This window comes from Agelaius tricolor, unplaced genomic scaffold (genome assembly GCF_023055355.1).
Source record: "Agelaius tricolor isolate 1412-34295 unplaced genomic scaffold, bAgeTri1.0.p SCAF_1, whole genome shotgun sequence".
Lineage (NCBI taxonomy): Eukaryota > Metazoa > Chordata > Aves > Passeriformes > Icteridae > Agelaius > Agelaius tricolor.
This window is the reverse complement of record NW_027269261.1, coordinates 63,337,377-63,355,824: the sequence shown is the minus strand read 5'-3', so window position 1 is coordinate 63,355,824 and position 18,448 is coordinate 63,337,377. Positions and strand designations below refer to the sequence as shown.

Genomic DNA, 18,448 nt, shown 5'->3' with positions numbered 1-18,448 from the left:
TCTTCTACTTGATGATTGTACTGTGAAAGTCAAAATGCACGTTCCCATCTTAGTCAAGACGTGTCTTTATTTATAAACATTCCTTGAAAAAGAATGAAAGGTGTTCTTATTTGATCTGGTATTGTTGTTACAGTGGTTGTGCCACCTGATAGAAAAATTTATTTTTGTGGTGCTCAGAGGAAATGGTAATAATGATGGTTACAGAAGAGGCTGATGATAACAAGCACAGTAATTTTATTACATTTTTGTTTCCTTTGGCACTGATGTGTTTTGAGAAGGTAGTATCCTTTTTCAGGAGTCTGGAACTCAGGACATTTTGAAGAGGCTTAAAAATAATAAGGAGATGGGAGGAAAAAGGTGTGAACCACATGATCTCTTTATTACAAAGATTAAAGAAATTGTCTAAATTTGGTCTACCACGGAAGGATGGATTAAATTTTAATTACTACTGCTGAATACTGCAGTAAAGTGGAATTCTGAAATGAAAAATGAGAGACTGGGGAAAGCTGTAGGTTTAATTTTTTGAAATACAAGTCAAATAACAGAAATCACAGCCATATGAATGTGAGTTGGTTTTGCCTTAACTGGAATACTTAAATGGATATTAAGTTGTAGTGCTTAGAATACTTACAAAGTACTTACAAAGTACTCTAAGAAGTAACATCTGTAATGACTTTCAAGTAATTTACCTGCAGTGCCGATTCAGGATTTTCAAGTGAAACAGAAGACTGTTTTTTCACTTAAATATTTTATCAATCTTTGTGTTTCTGAGTTACTAGTTAACTTTTACTTCTTTGCTGATCCTGTCACATCTGTAAATAATCAGAAGGAAGCTGAAAGTTTACATACTCAGTTTATCAAATTAGTTAGGACTTGGCATATTCAATACTGGCTTTATATCAGGACCAGAGGCAGTGGGCACACACTGAAACACAGTTGGTTCCCCCTGAACATCAGGAAGCATGTTTTTAATGTGTGTGTGACTGAGCAGTGTACCCAAAGACATTTTGGAGTCTCCATCCTTGAAGATACTTAAAAGCTGTCTGGGTACAGTCCTGGGAAACATGCTCTAGGTAGGGCTTGAACCAGATGTGCTACAGTGCTCCCTTCCAGCCTCAGCCATTCTGTGATTCTCTTCTCTGGCGAAGGGCAGGTAGAAACAGGCAGGTAGAAACAAGGAAGGAAAAAAGGCCAGAACTTCTTGCAATCATCTGAGAATGATATGCCTCTCTCAACAGAATTAATCTCAAATGTTTCTGGGTATCCCTTCTGCCTACTGATCACATAGGAGAGAGAATTCTGGAAATGCTTTAATTCCTGTACTAACATACAAGTGAGAGATTGCCTGTCAAATATTATGATCTTGACTGACCTCAGAATTATTTTCTGTATTCCTCACAGCACTTTACTGACCTGCAGCTGATGCTTAAAAGCAAAATAAAACTGATAATTATGCTAAGAAAGGTTTGAAAAACTTGAATGTAGAGTGAACAAAGTCTGAACAAAGTCTAAAGTTAAATGAGGCTTAAGACTCTTATAAAAGACCGCAAAAAAAAGTGTGACATTGCCTCCTTCACAAAGAAAAATTTGCTAATGTGGGAATTGGGTAATGTTTCCTTTTGAAAATCTGTAAGTCTTTACTTACAAGCCCTTTCTGCTCCACCAATGATAGTTTTGTTTTCTTCAATGTTCTTATGTGCTAAGTAATACCTCTTTGAGCCTGTAGGAACAAACACCTACTGTTTGTTCCTACAGGCTCAAACAGTTCTGTTTGAGGGGTTCTGAGAGGTAAAAATCTTACTGTTCTGAGGGGTGAAAATCATCCTTAATTCTTCTATCAACAGTTGATAAAATGAGGATCTGTTTGTGAGCACCTGTTGTGCATTTATTTAAGCAGAAAATATGTGCTTCATCTCTGTGTTGTGTACCTAATGTATATAGTCTTTGTTTTCTTCCTCCTTCTCACTCTGACAATAGGAGAGGAACAAGCACTACTGTTTTTCTGTCAGGATTTTTTTCTGTCCTCTATTCCTATTCTCCTGCTAATAATCTCTTTTTACTGGAAACTTCTCAGAACATGGACTTGCTCTGTTCTTGTATTTGTAGCCTAGCTAACACAGCAGGGCTCTGACTCTAATCAAGCCTTAGGATTTCTACAGTGAAACTAAAATGAGTAACTTACAGAAACTTCTAACAGTCATTTGAATTTACAGAGGTCAGCCTGACTTTTCAGAATAACAGCAGAAAATTGTAGGCCAAAAGCTTTACATAAGGCCAGAAGATTGTTAGCAGAACAGATTCCCCCTGCCCCCCTCGCTGTGAGGAGCATTGTACAATGACTCTTGAGTCATGCTGGGGGCTGAGATTTTGCGCTACCTTGCTCACTGCTGTCAGTTGGCCTTCCATTACACTCATCAAAGTACTCATTTACCCTTTGGTGTCTTCCCCCTCCCACACCTTCCCAGAAGGAGCTATCTGGTTTGATCTAGCTGATGCACAGCATCAGCACAGCATCATTATAAATCTTAGCATAGTGTGTTACTGCATGTTTGTTCCCAGTTTGAGGAAAGATTATAATAATACCTTTTCCTGCAAACTTATGGGAGAAGAGAACTTTATATGATGTGCCTATTCTCTTCTGACTCTGTTGCATTTTGAAAGAAGGGAACCATGATAATTAGAAGCTTGTATTTCTGTTGACTGAAGCCCTAGTTTTATAATGGAGTTATAAGCATTTACAAAAGTGGACTTAAAAAATTCCTAAACAAGTGATGCCCGACTTCCATGAGAATTTGGTATGTTACATGCTTAAATGCTTTTCAAGATCCTACTGTAAGTCCCTAATCCTTTCTACCTACTTCAGAGTCATCACTGATATCTGAGCACTTGAGGGCGGCTTTGTATCTGTCATTATTTCAAAATGATGGAAGTTGAGGAGGATTTTGTCAATTCAAAACTGATTGCTGTGTTATAAATAATAAATTACTTTTCTTTAATCAAAAATGTTGCTCATACTTCTGCCATTGAGCACAAGGCTAATGCTTGTTTAGGTTATCACACCTTTAAGATGTCTATTCAATGGAACAGATGGAAAGTAATTTTAATAGAAGACCTGAAATGTTTACATATCCAAGTACCTGATGATCAACCTAGTGCTGGCCCATAAGTGTCCAGGCATCAGTTTAAGTAAAGGTCTTTAGCAGTTTTGCACAGGTAGTCGTGCACTAAAGGGTTTGCTCTTGGTGAGAAAGAACCAAAAGGAGCTCTGAACTGCTGCCTGAGGAATGCTGACATTTGTGCTTTCTTTCTGTAAGTGTATGACCAGTTACTTTCTCAGAAGAGAGCCTCTTGACAACTGCCTCTTGACAGTATTCCATTTGCAGGTTAGGAATATAATGGAGCACACAGGACATGGGGAGGAACAAAGCAATTTGCATTGCTGTGTACCTAACAACAGTACTGGTGAGGTGTTGGCATCACAGGCATTGGTGAATATTAATATCTACTTCACTCAGGTCATGATTTTGCTCTGTGTTCATAGCCTTGCTGCTTAATTCCTGAGCTGCTTGTATATTGAAATGGCAGGTAATGACAAAAGAAACTGATAGCTGGGGGATTCAAGGTTGAGACTTTTCCAAGAACAGTGAGCTTGCAGCCAGTTTTACAGTGAGGCAGAATGCATGAATGTGTAAAATAAAATAATGCTAGTGCTGATATCCTAAATATAGCCTTGGAGGTCAGTACTGCTTCAGCTGGTGCTTGCATCTTTCCCTGCAGCCAATGGAGTTAAATCAGAGGGAGACTGTGGCTCCAGGGAACTTAGCATATGGTAATCAGATAAGTTGCCATATGTTACCTTACTAACATATGGAGGAAGGAACACAGTTGGTAGGGGAATTTCTAAACCTGAAGTGAAAGGCAGCTGCTCTGTTGTCACTTGCCCTTGTTAGCTTCAGTATCTTAGTGTGCTGCTTGTGTAGATTAGCTTGGGAGGCTTCCAGGTGAAGAATGCAAACCCCTACTCACTTGCAGGAGTGCTGCCCAAGGAGCAGGATTCTGAGCCAGTGGGCATGACCATTCTGGAGTCCCTCTTCTTACAGTCCTGTCTTCTGGTTCTTGCCTTGGTAAAACACTGGCTTTGATTAAATGTTTCAAAAAAATGACTACTGCAGAGAGAATTATATTGCTCTGTTTGGGCTGGATGGCATCTTTACAGCTTGAAATTGCAGAGTTTGGTTAAATACTAGGATTTCTGGAAAGAATAATCTGCTCTGTCTTCTGAGTGCTTTTATGCTTTAGATACTGATCACTCATGTTAATAGTTCAACTATAAATTTTTATGTTACAATTTTGAAATATGTAGTGCCTAAAATACATAAATAAAACTCATATGACAAGGATATAACATTTGATGGTACTCTCAAGTCATATATTATCATGCAGCTTTTTCTATTTTTTTTTTACCTGCTTCTAAGAATTTACATATTTTTTTTCAGGACCAGAAGACTAAAAACCTGCAAGTATGAAGTTAAAAGCCTGTGCATTCAAAGAAAGATATTTGCTTAAATGTTCCAGTCTTCTCTTGTCCTGTCCATTTCCATTTTACTAGTGAATGAAAAGCTGGTATTTGAGACTCCTAATGCTCCAAGGCAGATTTGGGTGAAATTGCTTCCTTACTGGATAATTCTCTCCCTTATCAGATGCATCTGTGTGATGGTGAACATAGGTGACACAGAGGCATTAATTTAACATAGTGTCAGCTCTGTTCTGGGGATGCCTTTGTCACCTCCTCAAGCTCTTGACTCAGTCTCTCTAGGTACCTATGAAAAGCACAAGTTTGTGAGATTCATTTAGCATCTTAACACTGTATGTGTTTATCATTCTGTGGGAACAGGCTAACTCCTTTCTCCTTGTTTCCCTCAGCTAGAGGATGAAATTTCAACTTTGCGGCAAGTGCTAGCAGCAAAAGAGAAGCACCTGGTTGAAATTAAACAAAAACTTGGCATAAGTCTGATGAATGAACTGAAGCAGAACTTTAGCAAAAGCTGGCATGATATGCAGACAACTTCTGCGTGAGTACTGATTTTTATACTTACACATATGAACATACCATGTTTTTCTAAAACTTTTTGGGCTGAATTAATAGCAACATTGGTAGAAAGAACCACCCACCTTCATCAAGTGCTGTCTGAAAAGTCATTTGCTTTTTTTTTCCTCTTCATTTGACAACTGAATTTGACACTTAAGGAGAAGGAAAAGTGAGCTTCTCCACAACTGAGCTGAGCTGGGAGTTGACAGCAAGGAAGGCAGGGGGCAGTAGCATGCATCATCCATGAAGGAGCAGTCTCACAATACTTGAACAAAGAGAGCAGAGCAGTCCAATGACAGCAAAGAGGGTCAAACCAAGAGTTCAGATCTCCAAGTGCCTCTGTACTGATGAGCCAAGTCCTTGATCAAGCCAGGGAGTCAAATCTGTGAGTTCAAGATCTGTGAGGTACCTGGACAGATACAGGTATATCATTAATATGACTTGACATTAAATTCAGTCTAGGCTTTGGTATAGGTCCCAAATGAAGGGAAAAGGTGCTTAACAAGCATTCTCCCAACTCTTGCACAACATTTTCATCACAGTCTTACCCGAAGTTTCACAGCTGTGCAGTGCCAGATCTCACCTTGAGCTGCCAAGTTCAGGGGAGTGGGGGGGGAAAGCATTAACAGTTCCTCTCAGTGCATTCAAGGTGCTGACAGAGACTTGCTAAAATGTACACTTTGACATTAAATATGTTAAAATGTACACTTTGACATTAAAAGAACTATTCTTTGTATTTTCATGAGAAGTCAAATAAGGCATAAACCCCTTAATAAAAATACAGTTTGTATCTCTCCTGTCTCTCACTGTTGGACAGTTTCTCATCTAGGTCCTGCTTCTCATGACATGTCATTAGCAGGGATATCACTGTTGCCTTGGTGAGGATGTCTGGCATGTGCTAGGAGAGAACAGTCTAGAGACATTAAGCTTTAGAAGAGAGGAGGGGCACAAGACATCTGAACTAGAATTCAGAGAGGGACTAGCAAAATTTTGAAGCAAAAACTTTCATTTTTACTTGAAATTTGCTAGCAAGTTCCTAGATAGGTTTTCATTTTTCCTCCACATTGAGATTTACCACAAATATAGGCTTAGAGACTTTTTCAGTGTGGTAGCTGCTACTTTTTATTTGAGATGAGTTTCAGAACTACAGTCCATTAGGTGGTAAGTGTCCAGAAATTGTTTTGTGGAACTGAGCAGCAGGAGTCCCATTTGTGCCCCAGAAAATTCTCATGTTTATGGTCCAGCTGCTGTATAATTCTGCTAGACCCTCATGCCAGAACACCAGTGCTGATACAAATCATGGTAATCCAGCATCTTAAGAATGGATGTGTTGAGTAATAGAGGTGATTCATTGTTGCTGTACCAAAATAGCAGTGGGACAGCATTATTCACCAAGATTCTCTGATTTAGGAAGGATGAAAAGCTTGGTTTTGTTTTTTTTTTTTTAAAGTTCTAAATATTTACATGCATGTGGTTTGGGTTTCTAAATCTGAAGTTAGTCATTTTAGATTTTAAAATGATCTGGTTTTAAGAGGTGAAATTTTGTTTCACTTAGCTGGCGTGCTTTCCTGTAAGTTAAAACTACTTTTCTTTAGCAGGGAACTTTTCAAAGCCACAGAGCACCAAAGTTTTTTTCCACTTATTGTTAATGTTTTTAAGCTCTCCATTTAGGGATGCATTCTTAGATTTAGAGTGGACTTAGAGGAAGAGGGGTGGACTTCTCTCAGTAACAGTCCTGTAAAGTGTGTTTGACCACTAGTTAAGAGTCATGACCTTACTTACAGGATGCATGCCACTCCTACTGACTAAATTTAAACTTGAGATTTTGAATATTTTAAAGCATTTACATTTTAAATGGTTGGCCACAAGTTCCTTGTTAATTTCTTATACTATTCAGTGCACTGATGTTTAATATAATCTATTATATTGTAATATAATGTGTTGGGGGAGGCAAAGGGTTCTGCTGTGGAGCACATCAGTAACTACAGAGCAAATGATTGCCTTGGGTTTGGTTTGGTTTCATGGTGGTAAGGTATTCAACTGGAATGACTTCCCACACACACCTTTTTAATGATTGGGTTTTCAGTGAATAGAAGCAGGTGGATATTTAACTTCTTGCAATGCAGGTTTTTTATATTTTAAAAATAGATAATTCATTCTTATTTAGATGCCAGAAGTAGGGTCATGTTGGTGGATTTTGAGGTTATTTATTTTAGCTTGAGAAATAATTACAAATGTCTTTACATGGATATTTGTAAAGACCATAATTGAGCTTTCCTAATTATTGTTCTGCTACAAAAGAAAGGTTTTATATAACCTGAATGCATTGTATTCAGTTGAAGCTTCTTGGTAGTGCTTCTGTAAAGCTCCCACGTCTCCTTACCTTCCATACTTCAGATTTTCACCATATAGTGGATTAAGGTAGAATATAGTATTTATGACAATTAACCTGGTTTTATACAGAATCACAGAATATTTGAGGTGTTGACAGTGATGTGAGAAGACTGTCTGGTCCAACTGACTCTTTCAGTCAGGACCAGCTAGAGCAGAGTGCTCAGGACTATGTTCAGTCAGGTTTTGAATATCTCCAAGGATGGAGATTCTACAGCCTCTCTGGGCAACCTGTTCCATCTTCAATTGCCCTCGCTGTGAAAAACATTTTTCTTAAATTCTAAAATATCAGTATATTTTAATATTTCTTGCATTGAATTTGTGCTGGTTGCCTCTTGCACTTTCACTAAACACCACTCAAAAGGGCTTGCCTCTGTCTTCTTTCCTCCTTTCATTGTTGTTTATACACATTGATGAGATCCTTCCGTGAGCATTCTCTAAGGTGACCAGTCCCAGCTTTCCCAGCCTCCTCGTATGAGAGCTGCTCCAGTCCTTTACCATCTTTATGCACCTTTGCTGGACTTGTTCCAGTTTGTCCATGTCTGCCTTGTACTGGGAAGCACAGAACAGGACCCAGCTGTGGCCATAACCAGGGCTGACAGGGAAGGATCACTTCACACAACCTTTGCTGCAAAGGCACATTGCAGACTCATGTAGTCTGTTCTCTACTAGGATTCCAGGCCTTTTTCTGCAAGGCTGCTTTCAGCTGGTTGATCCCCATCCTCTACTGGGTTATTAATCCCAGCCTGCAGGACTCTGCATTGCCCTTTGTTGAACTTTCTGTGACTCCTGTTGCCTCTTTTTTTCAGATGAAGTCCCAGGTCATTGTATTCTTCAATGCAATTACAGAATCGCATTTCATTATATATGGAGAAGGTTACAAGGGTTACTTTAGCCTTTCACTAGTCCCTCATATTAAGCACTACAGACATAGATCCACAAGATATCTTGCCCTTTGCTGAGCATTTATGTTGTAACCACACTCAGCTTTGTCCTTCAGCTTTTCATTTGGTGCTTTTCTGTAGTTCTTTGGAAAAAAAAAACACATAGGACATTGTAGTCCTGTCTTCTTGTGAGATATTTCAATTCTACTGGGTTTCTAAGGAGCAGTTTTATCTGTAAAATTACCCACCAATAAACTCACTCCAGCCTAATACTTCCCACAAACTTCTTTGCCATACTTTCTTAAAATTTTATCAACTGCTATAAAACATAAACCTCCTCTGTTTTAAATGGTTAACCTTTCAACCCATGGATGGAATAATAACTATGGACAGAGCTTCTAGGGAGATGAAAATGCTTGGTTTGCTACTAAACCTCTCCAAAAAAAGAAATACTCCAGACATTCAGACCACTGTAAGCATCAGCACTGCCATGGCAAATAAATTATTAGAAGAGCTAGAAAATTAGAGGAAACCCATTCTGTCTTCAAGGGCTGCAGTAGTGAAATGATGTAAAATGTTTCAAAGTCGATATTCTTAGTGATTCAAACAGGGGGGCTGGGGAGCCTTTGATGTGATGGAAAGTGGACCCACACAAGGCCAACATTCAGGATAGGAATGTGAAAAAGCTGTTTTCAAAATGGCATTTCAACTTTTGACCTTAGACAGAAATTTTCATTTGTAGAAAGGGAAAAGCTTATGAATTATAGGCCAGAATCAAGAGAACTGTAAGTGCTGGCTCCCAACGGCATGTTTCCTAGACAGAGCCCTTGGCTTTTTTCAGATGTTGACTGTCTTTTCAAGCCTTTTTAGGAAGGCTTCAGTGTTGCTCTGTTCTTGCATGTGATATTTAATTAAGATTTGGGACAAGAACATTCAATGTGGACTTGGCCTTTTCCTCCAGAGGTAGAATAAAGGTTGGTTCATTGAATATTGACTGAACTATGTGAGCAAGCTTAGTTCTGCTGATAGGAAACCTGAGGACAAGTATTGGGAACTTACTGTTTTATAGTTCAAATTTCTGCCAGGACATAGGAAAATAGAAGATAATAGTTGCACTGCATGTGTTTTAGCCTTACAATCTATGGTGCAGGCAGTCTTTGTTAATATAGCTTTAAATATATAGTAATGCGTTCCCAAGTTTCAGAACTTTTTTCAGTAAGTCAGATATAATTTGTGGACAGCCACAGTCCTACTGTGACTTCTAGGAATTAAGTAAACTGTGTTCCCACACACATACTTCTTGTGAGTGGTAGTAAAAGAAATGTGGGTGTTTCTGTTCATTGCAATATGTAATCACCTTTTGACATTTTCTTCTCTAAATTTGCAAGTCAATGTAACAGTTTGTGTAAGTGAAGAAATTGTGTGTTGGCTTTAGCAAGTACATTACCTGTGTGTGGGTCTGTGCTATATGGAAGTAAAAAGAGCCTGTCCCTTCCACTTCCTTTGCTTCCATTGGGTCAGATCAGGCAACCTTCATGCTGTCTTCAAAGAGAATTATTTTGCTGCTTTTCCACGTGTGTCTCTGGCCTTGAATTTTGAAGGGTAGAGTAATAAGGAGAAAGAATTTTAAGATGTTAACTTAGTCTGTTCTCATTGTTCCTTGTCCAAAAGGTGTATGTCCATTTATTTGCACAAGAACCTTCAGCTAATGGAAATTCCACAGCAAGGTCAGGTGATCTGGTCCAGATGTTCATTTCTCAAGGAAAAACCCACTGTAATTATCATGGGGCACCAGAAAATATAAACATGTGTATTATAGTGATCTTTATGTCTGTATATCTAACTGTAAGGATGGGAAGGGAGGCCTGAATGTAAATTGAGATCTCCGGAATTACAAGGATTAAAAATATCCAGAAAAGAGTTAGTCAAAAAAAGGGGAAGGGGAAAGGGAAGGGAAAGGAAATGAAAGGGTGGAAAGGGAGAAGAAGAAAGGAAAAGAGAGACTGGGATGTGTAGAATCTTGCATAATTTTTTTAATCTAATTTACAGTACATAGCCCACAGACAGTGTTACGATACAGTTTAAGGTGGGATGAACTGCCTCTAATGTCTTAAGATCATCTGTGCTTTAGCAAAGATATTTTGGCTTTTTGGCTTTTCTATCTGGAGTGTAATTGTAGCACACTTTTTACCCCCCTATTCTATGCTGCATTGCACAAATAATGCATTTCAAACAACTGTATCCCATATTTTTCCCAAGTGTTTGAAGTTTACAGGGCAGTACAGCCCAGAATATTTGTCACCTTTGTCTAGCACTGACCTGTGACTTTCTCCAGCCTATTGAACAGTCAAGTCACCTTCCAAGTGCTGCACACAGATTGCTGCTGCAGCCTGCAGAGGTTCAGTTCCCTCAGTTCTCTCCTTCCTCTCCCTGTGGGAGAGGAACTTCCTGGGGCTTACTTCTTTAGATTTAGGCATATGTACCTCTCCAAATGTCAGCACTGTTTCAGTTAATTCTTAACATTCCTGGCAATGGGAAGGATGACAAAAAATACATCTGTCATTTGGTTTTGAAGTTGGAATGAATTTCAGGAGAGTACTAAAAAAAAACCTTCCAAAACAAAAACCTAAAATAATGCACAACAGCTTAGAGTTAATTTGTGGCAAAAAATGACAATAAGAATGCTCTTAGAGAATGTTTTATCTATCATATATGCATTTATCTCACTGGACTATTAGCATAATTTAGTTAATGCTGAGCCCTGTTTCTCCCAGAAAATCAACAGAAAAAGAGTTTTGTACTGAGAGTTTCTCAGGGATCCAGATGCTTTAGATCAATTGCAGAAAAGTCATTCTTAAGATGACTAATGGTTTGAAAACTGAAAAGAAGTAAGCTCCATAGGACACAGCTTGTGCTACCAGGCTCTGCTCTACTGTATGGTTTTGTTGTTAATTGTTTGCATTCTGTTACAGCCTCTGTGGGCCTTATCACAGGCAAGGCTTTCTCAAATGGATTAATTTTGCCAGCAAGCATTGATGGAGAGGGATAATGCTGAATGAAGATGAACTAATTAGCAAATGTACTAATTTTACAGAAGCTGAATTAAAATTCTTTATCATTTACTGCAGTACATCAAATGTGCAGCTTGACATGCAAAATATAAATATTATATGTGTAGCCTACTTCTGTCAGCACAGTCTGTATTGCACCTGTGAATGAAGGGTACATTTAACTCTGCCATGTGAAGGGCAGTTCTGTACTGAGATGAGATCAGTATGATTGTCCTGTCATATCCTGCAGGTGATGTTGGCCATTTAAATGTCTAGTTCTCTAGTTCTCTCTGTGTGGCTGCTGCTTGCCTGTTCTCTCTATAAAGCACTGGTTCCTTCACATGTTGTGTTTTATGAAACAGTATCTCCTTATATTTCCTTTCACTGTAAAAATCAGAGTGAGATATATATAGTGAGATCTGGTTGTCACAGGATAGCATAATCTAAATGTAGTATATGACACTGTCAAGTGAAAGTGCAGTCAGAATATGCAAATCTACCTTGTCTAAATAGTATGTTACAGCACCGGAGACATGAGTTATCTTTAAAGCTCCTTTTAATTATGTTGGGTGTGTTATTGGACTATAACTGCAATATCAGCATGTTTTGTGATAACCTCTGATAATCACTTTTATAAATAATTGCTTCTGTTAAAGAAATACCTTATTTTAAAAACAAAATTATAATCAGAAGTTGATGGATGAAATTCTTAGGTTAATGTCATATATAAAGGTAATGTTCAAATGTTCACAGGTGAGTGTTATTTACAAGTTTAAAATTGAGACAGCAGTTGATATAACTTATTTGTTTAATCCCTCTTGTCTATGAAATATATTATAAATATTTATTGTTAAGTGCTGAGTGAAAGCACAGAATATGAGCCTTGTTAACCATTACCAGCAATTCTTCTGTGCTACAGAGTATTTTCAGATGCCACAAAATCAGAGCAGGATTTCCTACTCTAACTGAATAAATCAAGTAGGCTGTTTCTACTTTTGTTGATGCTACTTGGTGTACTGCTGATGGTGCCTTTGTATGGTGTAATGATGTATATGTGTAAAAATGCAGTCAATGGCTTGGATGGAAGGTGGTCTTTCTTGAATCTCTGTATCCTAAATCATCTGAGTTTGTTTTTGGTGGAGTATTTCTAACCCGTAAGTTTTGGGGTCGCTGGTTGACCTGAGCTGCTGGCTGGCTGATTCCTCAGATGCTGTCAGCTGTCTCCATGAGCTGGTGGTCAGCACTCACCTAAGGATTGCCAGCAGTGGCTGCTGAAAGGATGAGAGTGCCCAGGTCTTGTAGATGACTCAGCATGCAGAGCATTTGGTGGTGCAAGGAGGACTTAAACCATACACAGAACACTTTTTCCAGGTAATAAATGTTTGTAGTTCTTACCTGGAATATCCAACTTTATTCCTGCAGGTAAAGGTTTCTGAAAATTATGTAAGCTGTTCAGTGCATTAAAACAAAAGTACAAACTGCCGTGAGTTACATGACATGATGAAAACTGCTTGGTCAGATGATTAGTGTGCAATACAACTGAGCAGATTCCCACATGACAGAGAGAATATGTTGAAGAGATCATTGTTACCAGAGTGCTTGGTGAAGATATCAAATGGATGCTGTAAATATGAAATAACTATGAGGATAAATATATCTGAGCCAAAATACAGTGCATCATACATACAAATATCAACACAGCACATAACTAACTACAGGTAGGCAATGTGCTCTGTGGAAAGGTTATTTATGAAAAAGGCATAGTGATATATGTAATGGTGGAGAGGTGGTAATGGGCAGGGGGGTTAATTTTTAAGCTATCAGAGAGCTCTGCTGAGATGCAAATTATTTTTTCTTGTCTCTGCTGACAGGTATTGCATATTATGCTCCATTTTCACCTTTGTTATTTTGTTGTTCCTTAAAGCTCTTCTTCAGCATTGCTGAAGGGAGGAGGGGACATGTCATAGGTCATTTTTGCTGAAGTTGGTGCTGAAAAAAGACTAGTTGTGTAACAGTTTTAGCTGGATTTGTGCTCTTATGTAATGTCAAAAGTATTAGGAGCACAAATGCAGTCTCCATGTCTTCCTCACTAGTGGAAATACTGGAGGATGTTTGTTTTATGGGATTTACAGAGAAAACAATATTGCTGGAATGCCAAAATCAGTGTCATTCCAGCTACTTTCCTGAAGATGTGTTCTGACCAATGTAATGTTCAGAAATATGTAGGGGACTCTAATGTTTCTCAGTGAAATTTGGGTCTCTCCTGTATGGCGCATTTTGGACTGTTCTCCAAATAGTTTTACACGGTGTGAAGAAGTTGCAGTGAAAAGGTAAGACATAGAAATATTTTATCATGAAGTTAAACGTGCCTCTAAATAAAATTAACTCCAAGGTGTTATTTCAAAAAATCAGTTTAGAGGGATATCTGAAAAGTATTTTTACTATGTACGTTCAATCTGTACATAAATAGGTTGCACTACAAAGGACCTTTTAGACTTGGAAGTCAAATCTTGGTCTTCATGTTGTCATCAGCAAAATTCCACTTGTGCTGAATAGTTTAGGAAGCTTTTCTGTTAGCAAATTCTTTAAGACTTGTATGCCACAGGCAAGAGAATAGTTGATTTTTTCTTTTTCATAGACAACTCTTAGCAATAAGCTATGTGCTTATAGTTTGCCAGTAGAATCCTTATTTTAGGGTCTCATCCCATTCTAGTTTATGAGAGTATATCTGCTGTCAGCAAGAGAATGACATAGCTATTGAACTAGTTAAGCTAGAGAATGAGGTCTCAGTGAAATAAGAGTATTGCATTCTTGCTACGTCCAAGGAAGACTGGCTGAGAAGAAAGGAGATTCAGTAAAAGACAATCTTTTCCATCTTCTCTCTATTGTACTAGAATAAATAAAGCAAGCATAACCATTGCTTCTTCCTTTCTAATATAATTATAATTTGTGTTCCTTCTGTCAGTGTTGTAATGTTTTAGCCCTTGTTATTCAACAGTGTCAATGTGTTTGGTTCAGCTTATCCAGCTGGAGACTCCTAGAAATTCCGTACCCTAGTATTCAGTTGCTCCCTATGGATTGCCTTGTTAGTCAGTGAAAACAGAGACAAGCACCTTCATAGAAGGAGCCCTTTCACTTGGCGGTTTAACAACTTGTTAGGTCAGTAGGATGTTGTGGCTTAGGAACATAAAATCAAAATATATTGTCTGAAAGGACAGAGCATTATGTAGCCTCTGCCATCACAGCAATGGTTTGTAAAACACAGTCCTGAACAGAGGACTTTCAACAATAGGTCCTGCTGGGACTAAAGCTATGTGACATAAAATGTGGTGTGCCATACTACAAATGTTAATCTTATTTCCCCTCCTTCCTCCACAAAGTTACTACTTTCATGCTATAATATTTTTTATATATAATATTACTTTCATAATATAATACTTATATACATAATAATGAGAAAATACCCTGTTGTAAGGACTCAGGCAGTAGGATTTTTGTTTTTCTTTATCAATTGTCAGTATATTTTGGTACATGCTCGCAATTCCATGGTTTTTGTTCAAAGGAGAATGAGAACCAGTGGAGTTTTATTTCTAAATTTTTCATGATCATTTCTTCTTGTCTGCCAACACACACCACAGGATAGAAGGCTGATTATTGTGTGCTCTCCTTTTGTTACTAGGTCAGTACTTCTAATTCTGAGCTTGTCTGCGTCACTGGGAGTATCAGATAATTTACTCAGAAGGAATCCTCCGACATGCTCAGAATTAGTTTAGTCAGCAGAAAATCATCTGTGCAGAAAAGCTTACTGATTACTCTGAGAGTGCAGGTTACCTGTACTGAAGAGTCTGTATGGGTCAGAGCATGTATTCTCAATCAGTAAATTAAGATGATTCTGTGTTTGAATCTGCATGCTGTTAGTGAAATTAGTGACATCTTTTAGAAGAATTCAGTCCTACTAAGAATATGCATTCACTCTCTAGGTTTCTTCATCTTTCTTTCTCTGTCCTTCGCCAAATCTTCTTCCTTAAAAGAAATTTTTAAAAGGGAAAAGAAAGGAAATTTGTGGAATGTGGAAACAGATTTGATGATTTTTTTTTTCTATTTTAAATATCAGAGAATTATTTTGAAGTGTATCTGTTAAATGTACCTAATATGTATATGCTTGAAAGAGCAGTTGTTATTTGTCCTGATTCTTTTCTGTGCTTCAGACAGCAGATTTTGCCAGAAGGTCAGTGTCTGCTGAAAGAATACTTACTTGATGTGAATATGATTTTCTGTAAACAGAATTTGTATCAAGCAGGTATTCAACAAGTCACTGCATTCTGCTTTTAACCAGCATGTGCTGGCCCATTTGGGGGATGTTATCTGCAAGAGAGAGAGAGAAGATTGCCAAGTTAAGGATTGCTCTGGAGAATGTTGCACTTAGGAAGTTGTGGAGAAGCGGGCATCCTCACCCATGTTTGTTTTGAGCCATAGTTACTATGTTTATTAACATTTTAGTGGATGGGACTTGGAGGGAAATTAGTTGCAGGGATTCTAGTCTCTCTTTGTTAATACTTATCACTATTTCTGTTCTATTTTTTGTTTCCAGCTACAAGAAAACACATGAGACCCTGAGCCATGCAGGGCAAAAAGCAACAGCAGCTATCAGCAATGTAGGAACAGCTATCAGCAAGAAGTTTGGAGATATGAGGTATCAGTATCTGCTGCTTCTCTGGTCTTATTTAGAGGACTAAATGTATAAATAATTTGTCATCTCTTCATTTCCTTCTACATTAGTGTTTTAAAGGTTCAAGTAGTTTATAATTAGAGGATTTAATAGCATTCATGTTTTTAACTGGGAAGAAGGCATAATGATGACCAAAGATAGAATTTTATATGAGTCCTGTTTTTTGGGTTTTTTTTTAAAGTACAGTCAGAAATCCTTTTGTAATAACTTTGCCAACTCAAGGAAACATATAAGTAAAATGGAACAAAAAATTGCTGTTAGATCTTTATTAACCCAGTTTTATTCTTATATGGATGCTGGAGAAAAATATCATCTGAAGAAAAGAAGCCTACCTAGGAGCTGCTTGTGATAATACAAAAAATATTTCAGGCTATTTTTAATCGGTTTTTTTTCAAGATATACTGCAAAGTTTTGTTCTGCAGTTGTATATAAATAGATATAATAGAAGTAACAGGAGTTCAGGTCAGTAGAACAGCCACTTAAAGGCAACTTCAGTGTCAGGCTTTATGTGTTGATGTATCTTTTAAAGTGTTGGCTTTAAAGTTCCTCAGTATGAGAGCAAAAATTGTATACTGTAAACCAGCATTCTAATTTTCATTAGGCAGTAGAATTACAGAACTAGAGTTGATTTTTTTGTTATAAGATAAGTGGACATGGATAGCTCTACAAATGTGTAATAAGGGTCTCATTTATTAATAGTGCATTTTATCCCATTGGTACGTACTCACTTTTTTGTTAGTTTGTAATGTATGAAGTAACCATATCCTAAGATCTGTGTGTGCTGCAAATGACTGAAGCTTAGTTCATGGCAATAAAACCGTTTTTTCCCCTTTTTATTTTTATTCTGGATCTTAAATCTTTACAGTGCCCCCCGTAACACCTCACTTCTATGTACAGCTTAATTAATTAGAGAATTAATTAATTCTCTAAAGTACTAATGTTTTTCTAGGTGAAACTAAAAAAGGAAAATCTTCATTACTGTATTATCTGCTTTACAGTGTCTTTTTCCACATTGCAGTTCAAAATGGAAATGTAGTGAATGACTTGCAACCTTAATACATAACTTAGTTATGTATGAACATAACTGAGAAATTTTTACTTGATACAGTTAAACATTCATGAGTAGTATATGCCTATCAAATGCTAGAAGAATAAGCAGGCATGCAATTATATTTTCTTAGTGTATTTTTTTCAGTGTTCAGAAATCTAAGAGCTGAAAACTTTCTAAAACATAAATTTAAAGGGTTCATTTAAAAGTTTCTTCTTTAAATGAAGGTTTTTCTTCATAAATTTACTATTACTTAGAATTTATTTTAACTTACATGAGCTTTTGAAATGCATAAAACCTCACATCTCCCCAGAGGAATAGAAATTTATGTGGTAAAGTCTGTGGTTTATTTGTTTGTTCATTCATTCCCTTTTTGGAGTCTCCCTGGTCTTTTCCTTTGGTGCCTTCTGGCTCTTCCATTATGAGAAACAGTGAGCGAGTTCTTCTTCTGACCTTCATTTCACTCATTATTTCTTGTGGGTTTATTGTATTTCTCTTCAGTTCCCTCTTTCCAGGCTCCAGTTGGATTAGTCACTTTCCCAAGCTTTTTTGTTGCCTTTGTTAATTCTTTCTGCCTTCCCTGCATTTATAGTTGTATTCTGTATTTTTGAGAAATGTATAAGATGTGTGTGAGGCATGTGGCACCAACATATTCCTTGTTACAGTTTATGTCTTCTTAACACTTCCTCTTGCAAAAAAGACAAGCCCACAGCTCAGCAAACAGGTCCTGTTGCTGCTTCCACGCTTTAGATCCTGCAGCAGTGACCAAAGAGTTTGTGTGTGAGTACCTTGAGCACTGGCTCTCGATTATAGAGGGAAGGATGATTTAGCAGTTCAGAATTTCTCAGGTCCTATTACTTGTGCCTTGCACATGGTGTGAGATTAACTGCAAAGGCAGAAATGTCTTCACTGAAATACAGCATGTTCAGCCTTTAATATTTCCCTTAATTAATCACTGTTACCAAATGCCTTTGTCTTACCTATCAGTATCTGCCCATGGCTGCCCATGGCACTCATGCTTCTGACATGGCAGATGGGAGGTGTTTATCCCATTAGCTCTTCAGCTCAAAGCAGATGCTGAGTCCAAAAGCATTTTGATTAATCAAAAAGAGGATTTCTAGTAGCTTTCTTTGATTTAAATTATTACCTTGAACCTTGGTTGTGAATTTTTCAGGAAAATATGAACTTCCAACACTCCTTTTTTGTGGATGCTTGCTGTTTTCAGTTAAGTTCTCAGCTGGGAGAGGTTTCTTGATG

General features: G+C 37.7%; 1 protein-coding gene across 4 annotated transcripts in view; it reads left to right on the top strand.

Moving 5' to 3' along the window:
• TPD52L1 (TPD52 like 1) overlaps positions 1-18,448 on the top strand; it is a 50,725-nt gene that overhangs the window by 19,677 nt on the left and 12,600 nt on the right. For all 4 annotated transcript variants that reach the window (XM_071437514.1, XM_071437496.1, XM_071437488.1 and 1 more), the window contains 2 exons: positions 4,924-5,072; positions 16,006-16,107. In XM_071437514.1, the coding sequence (XP_071293615.1) occupies positions 4,924-5,072; positions 16,006-16,107 (251 nt within the window). The remainder of the gene's footprint in view (positions 1-4,923; positions 5,073-16,005; positions 16,108-18,448) is intronic.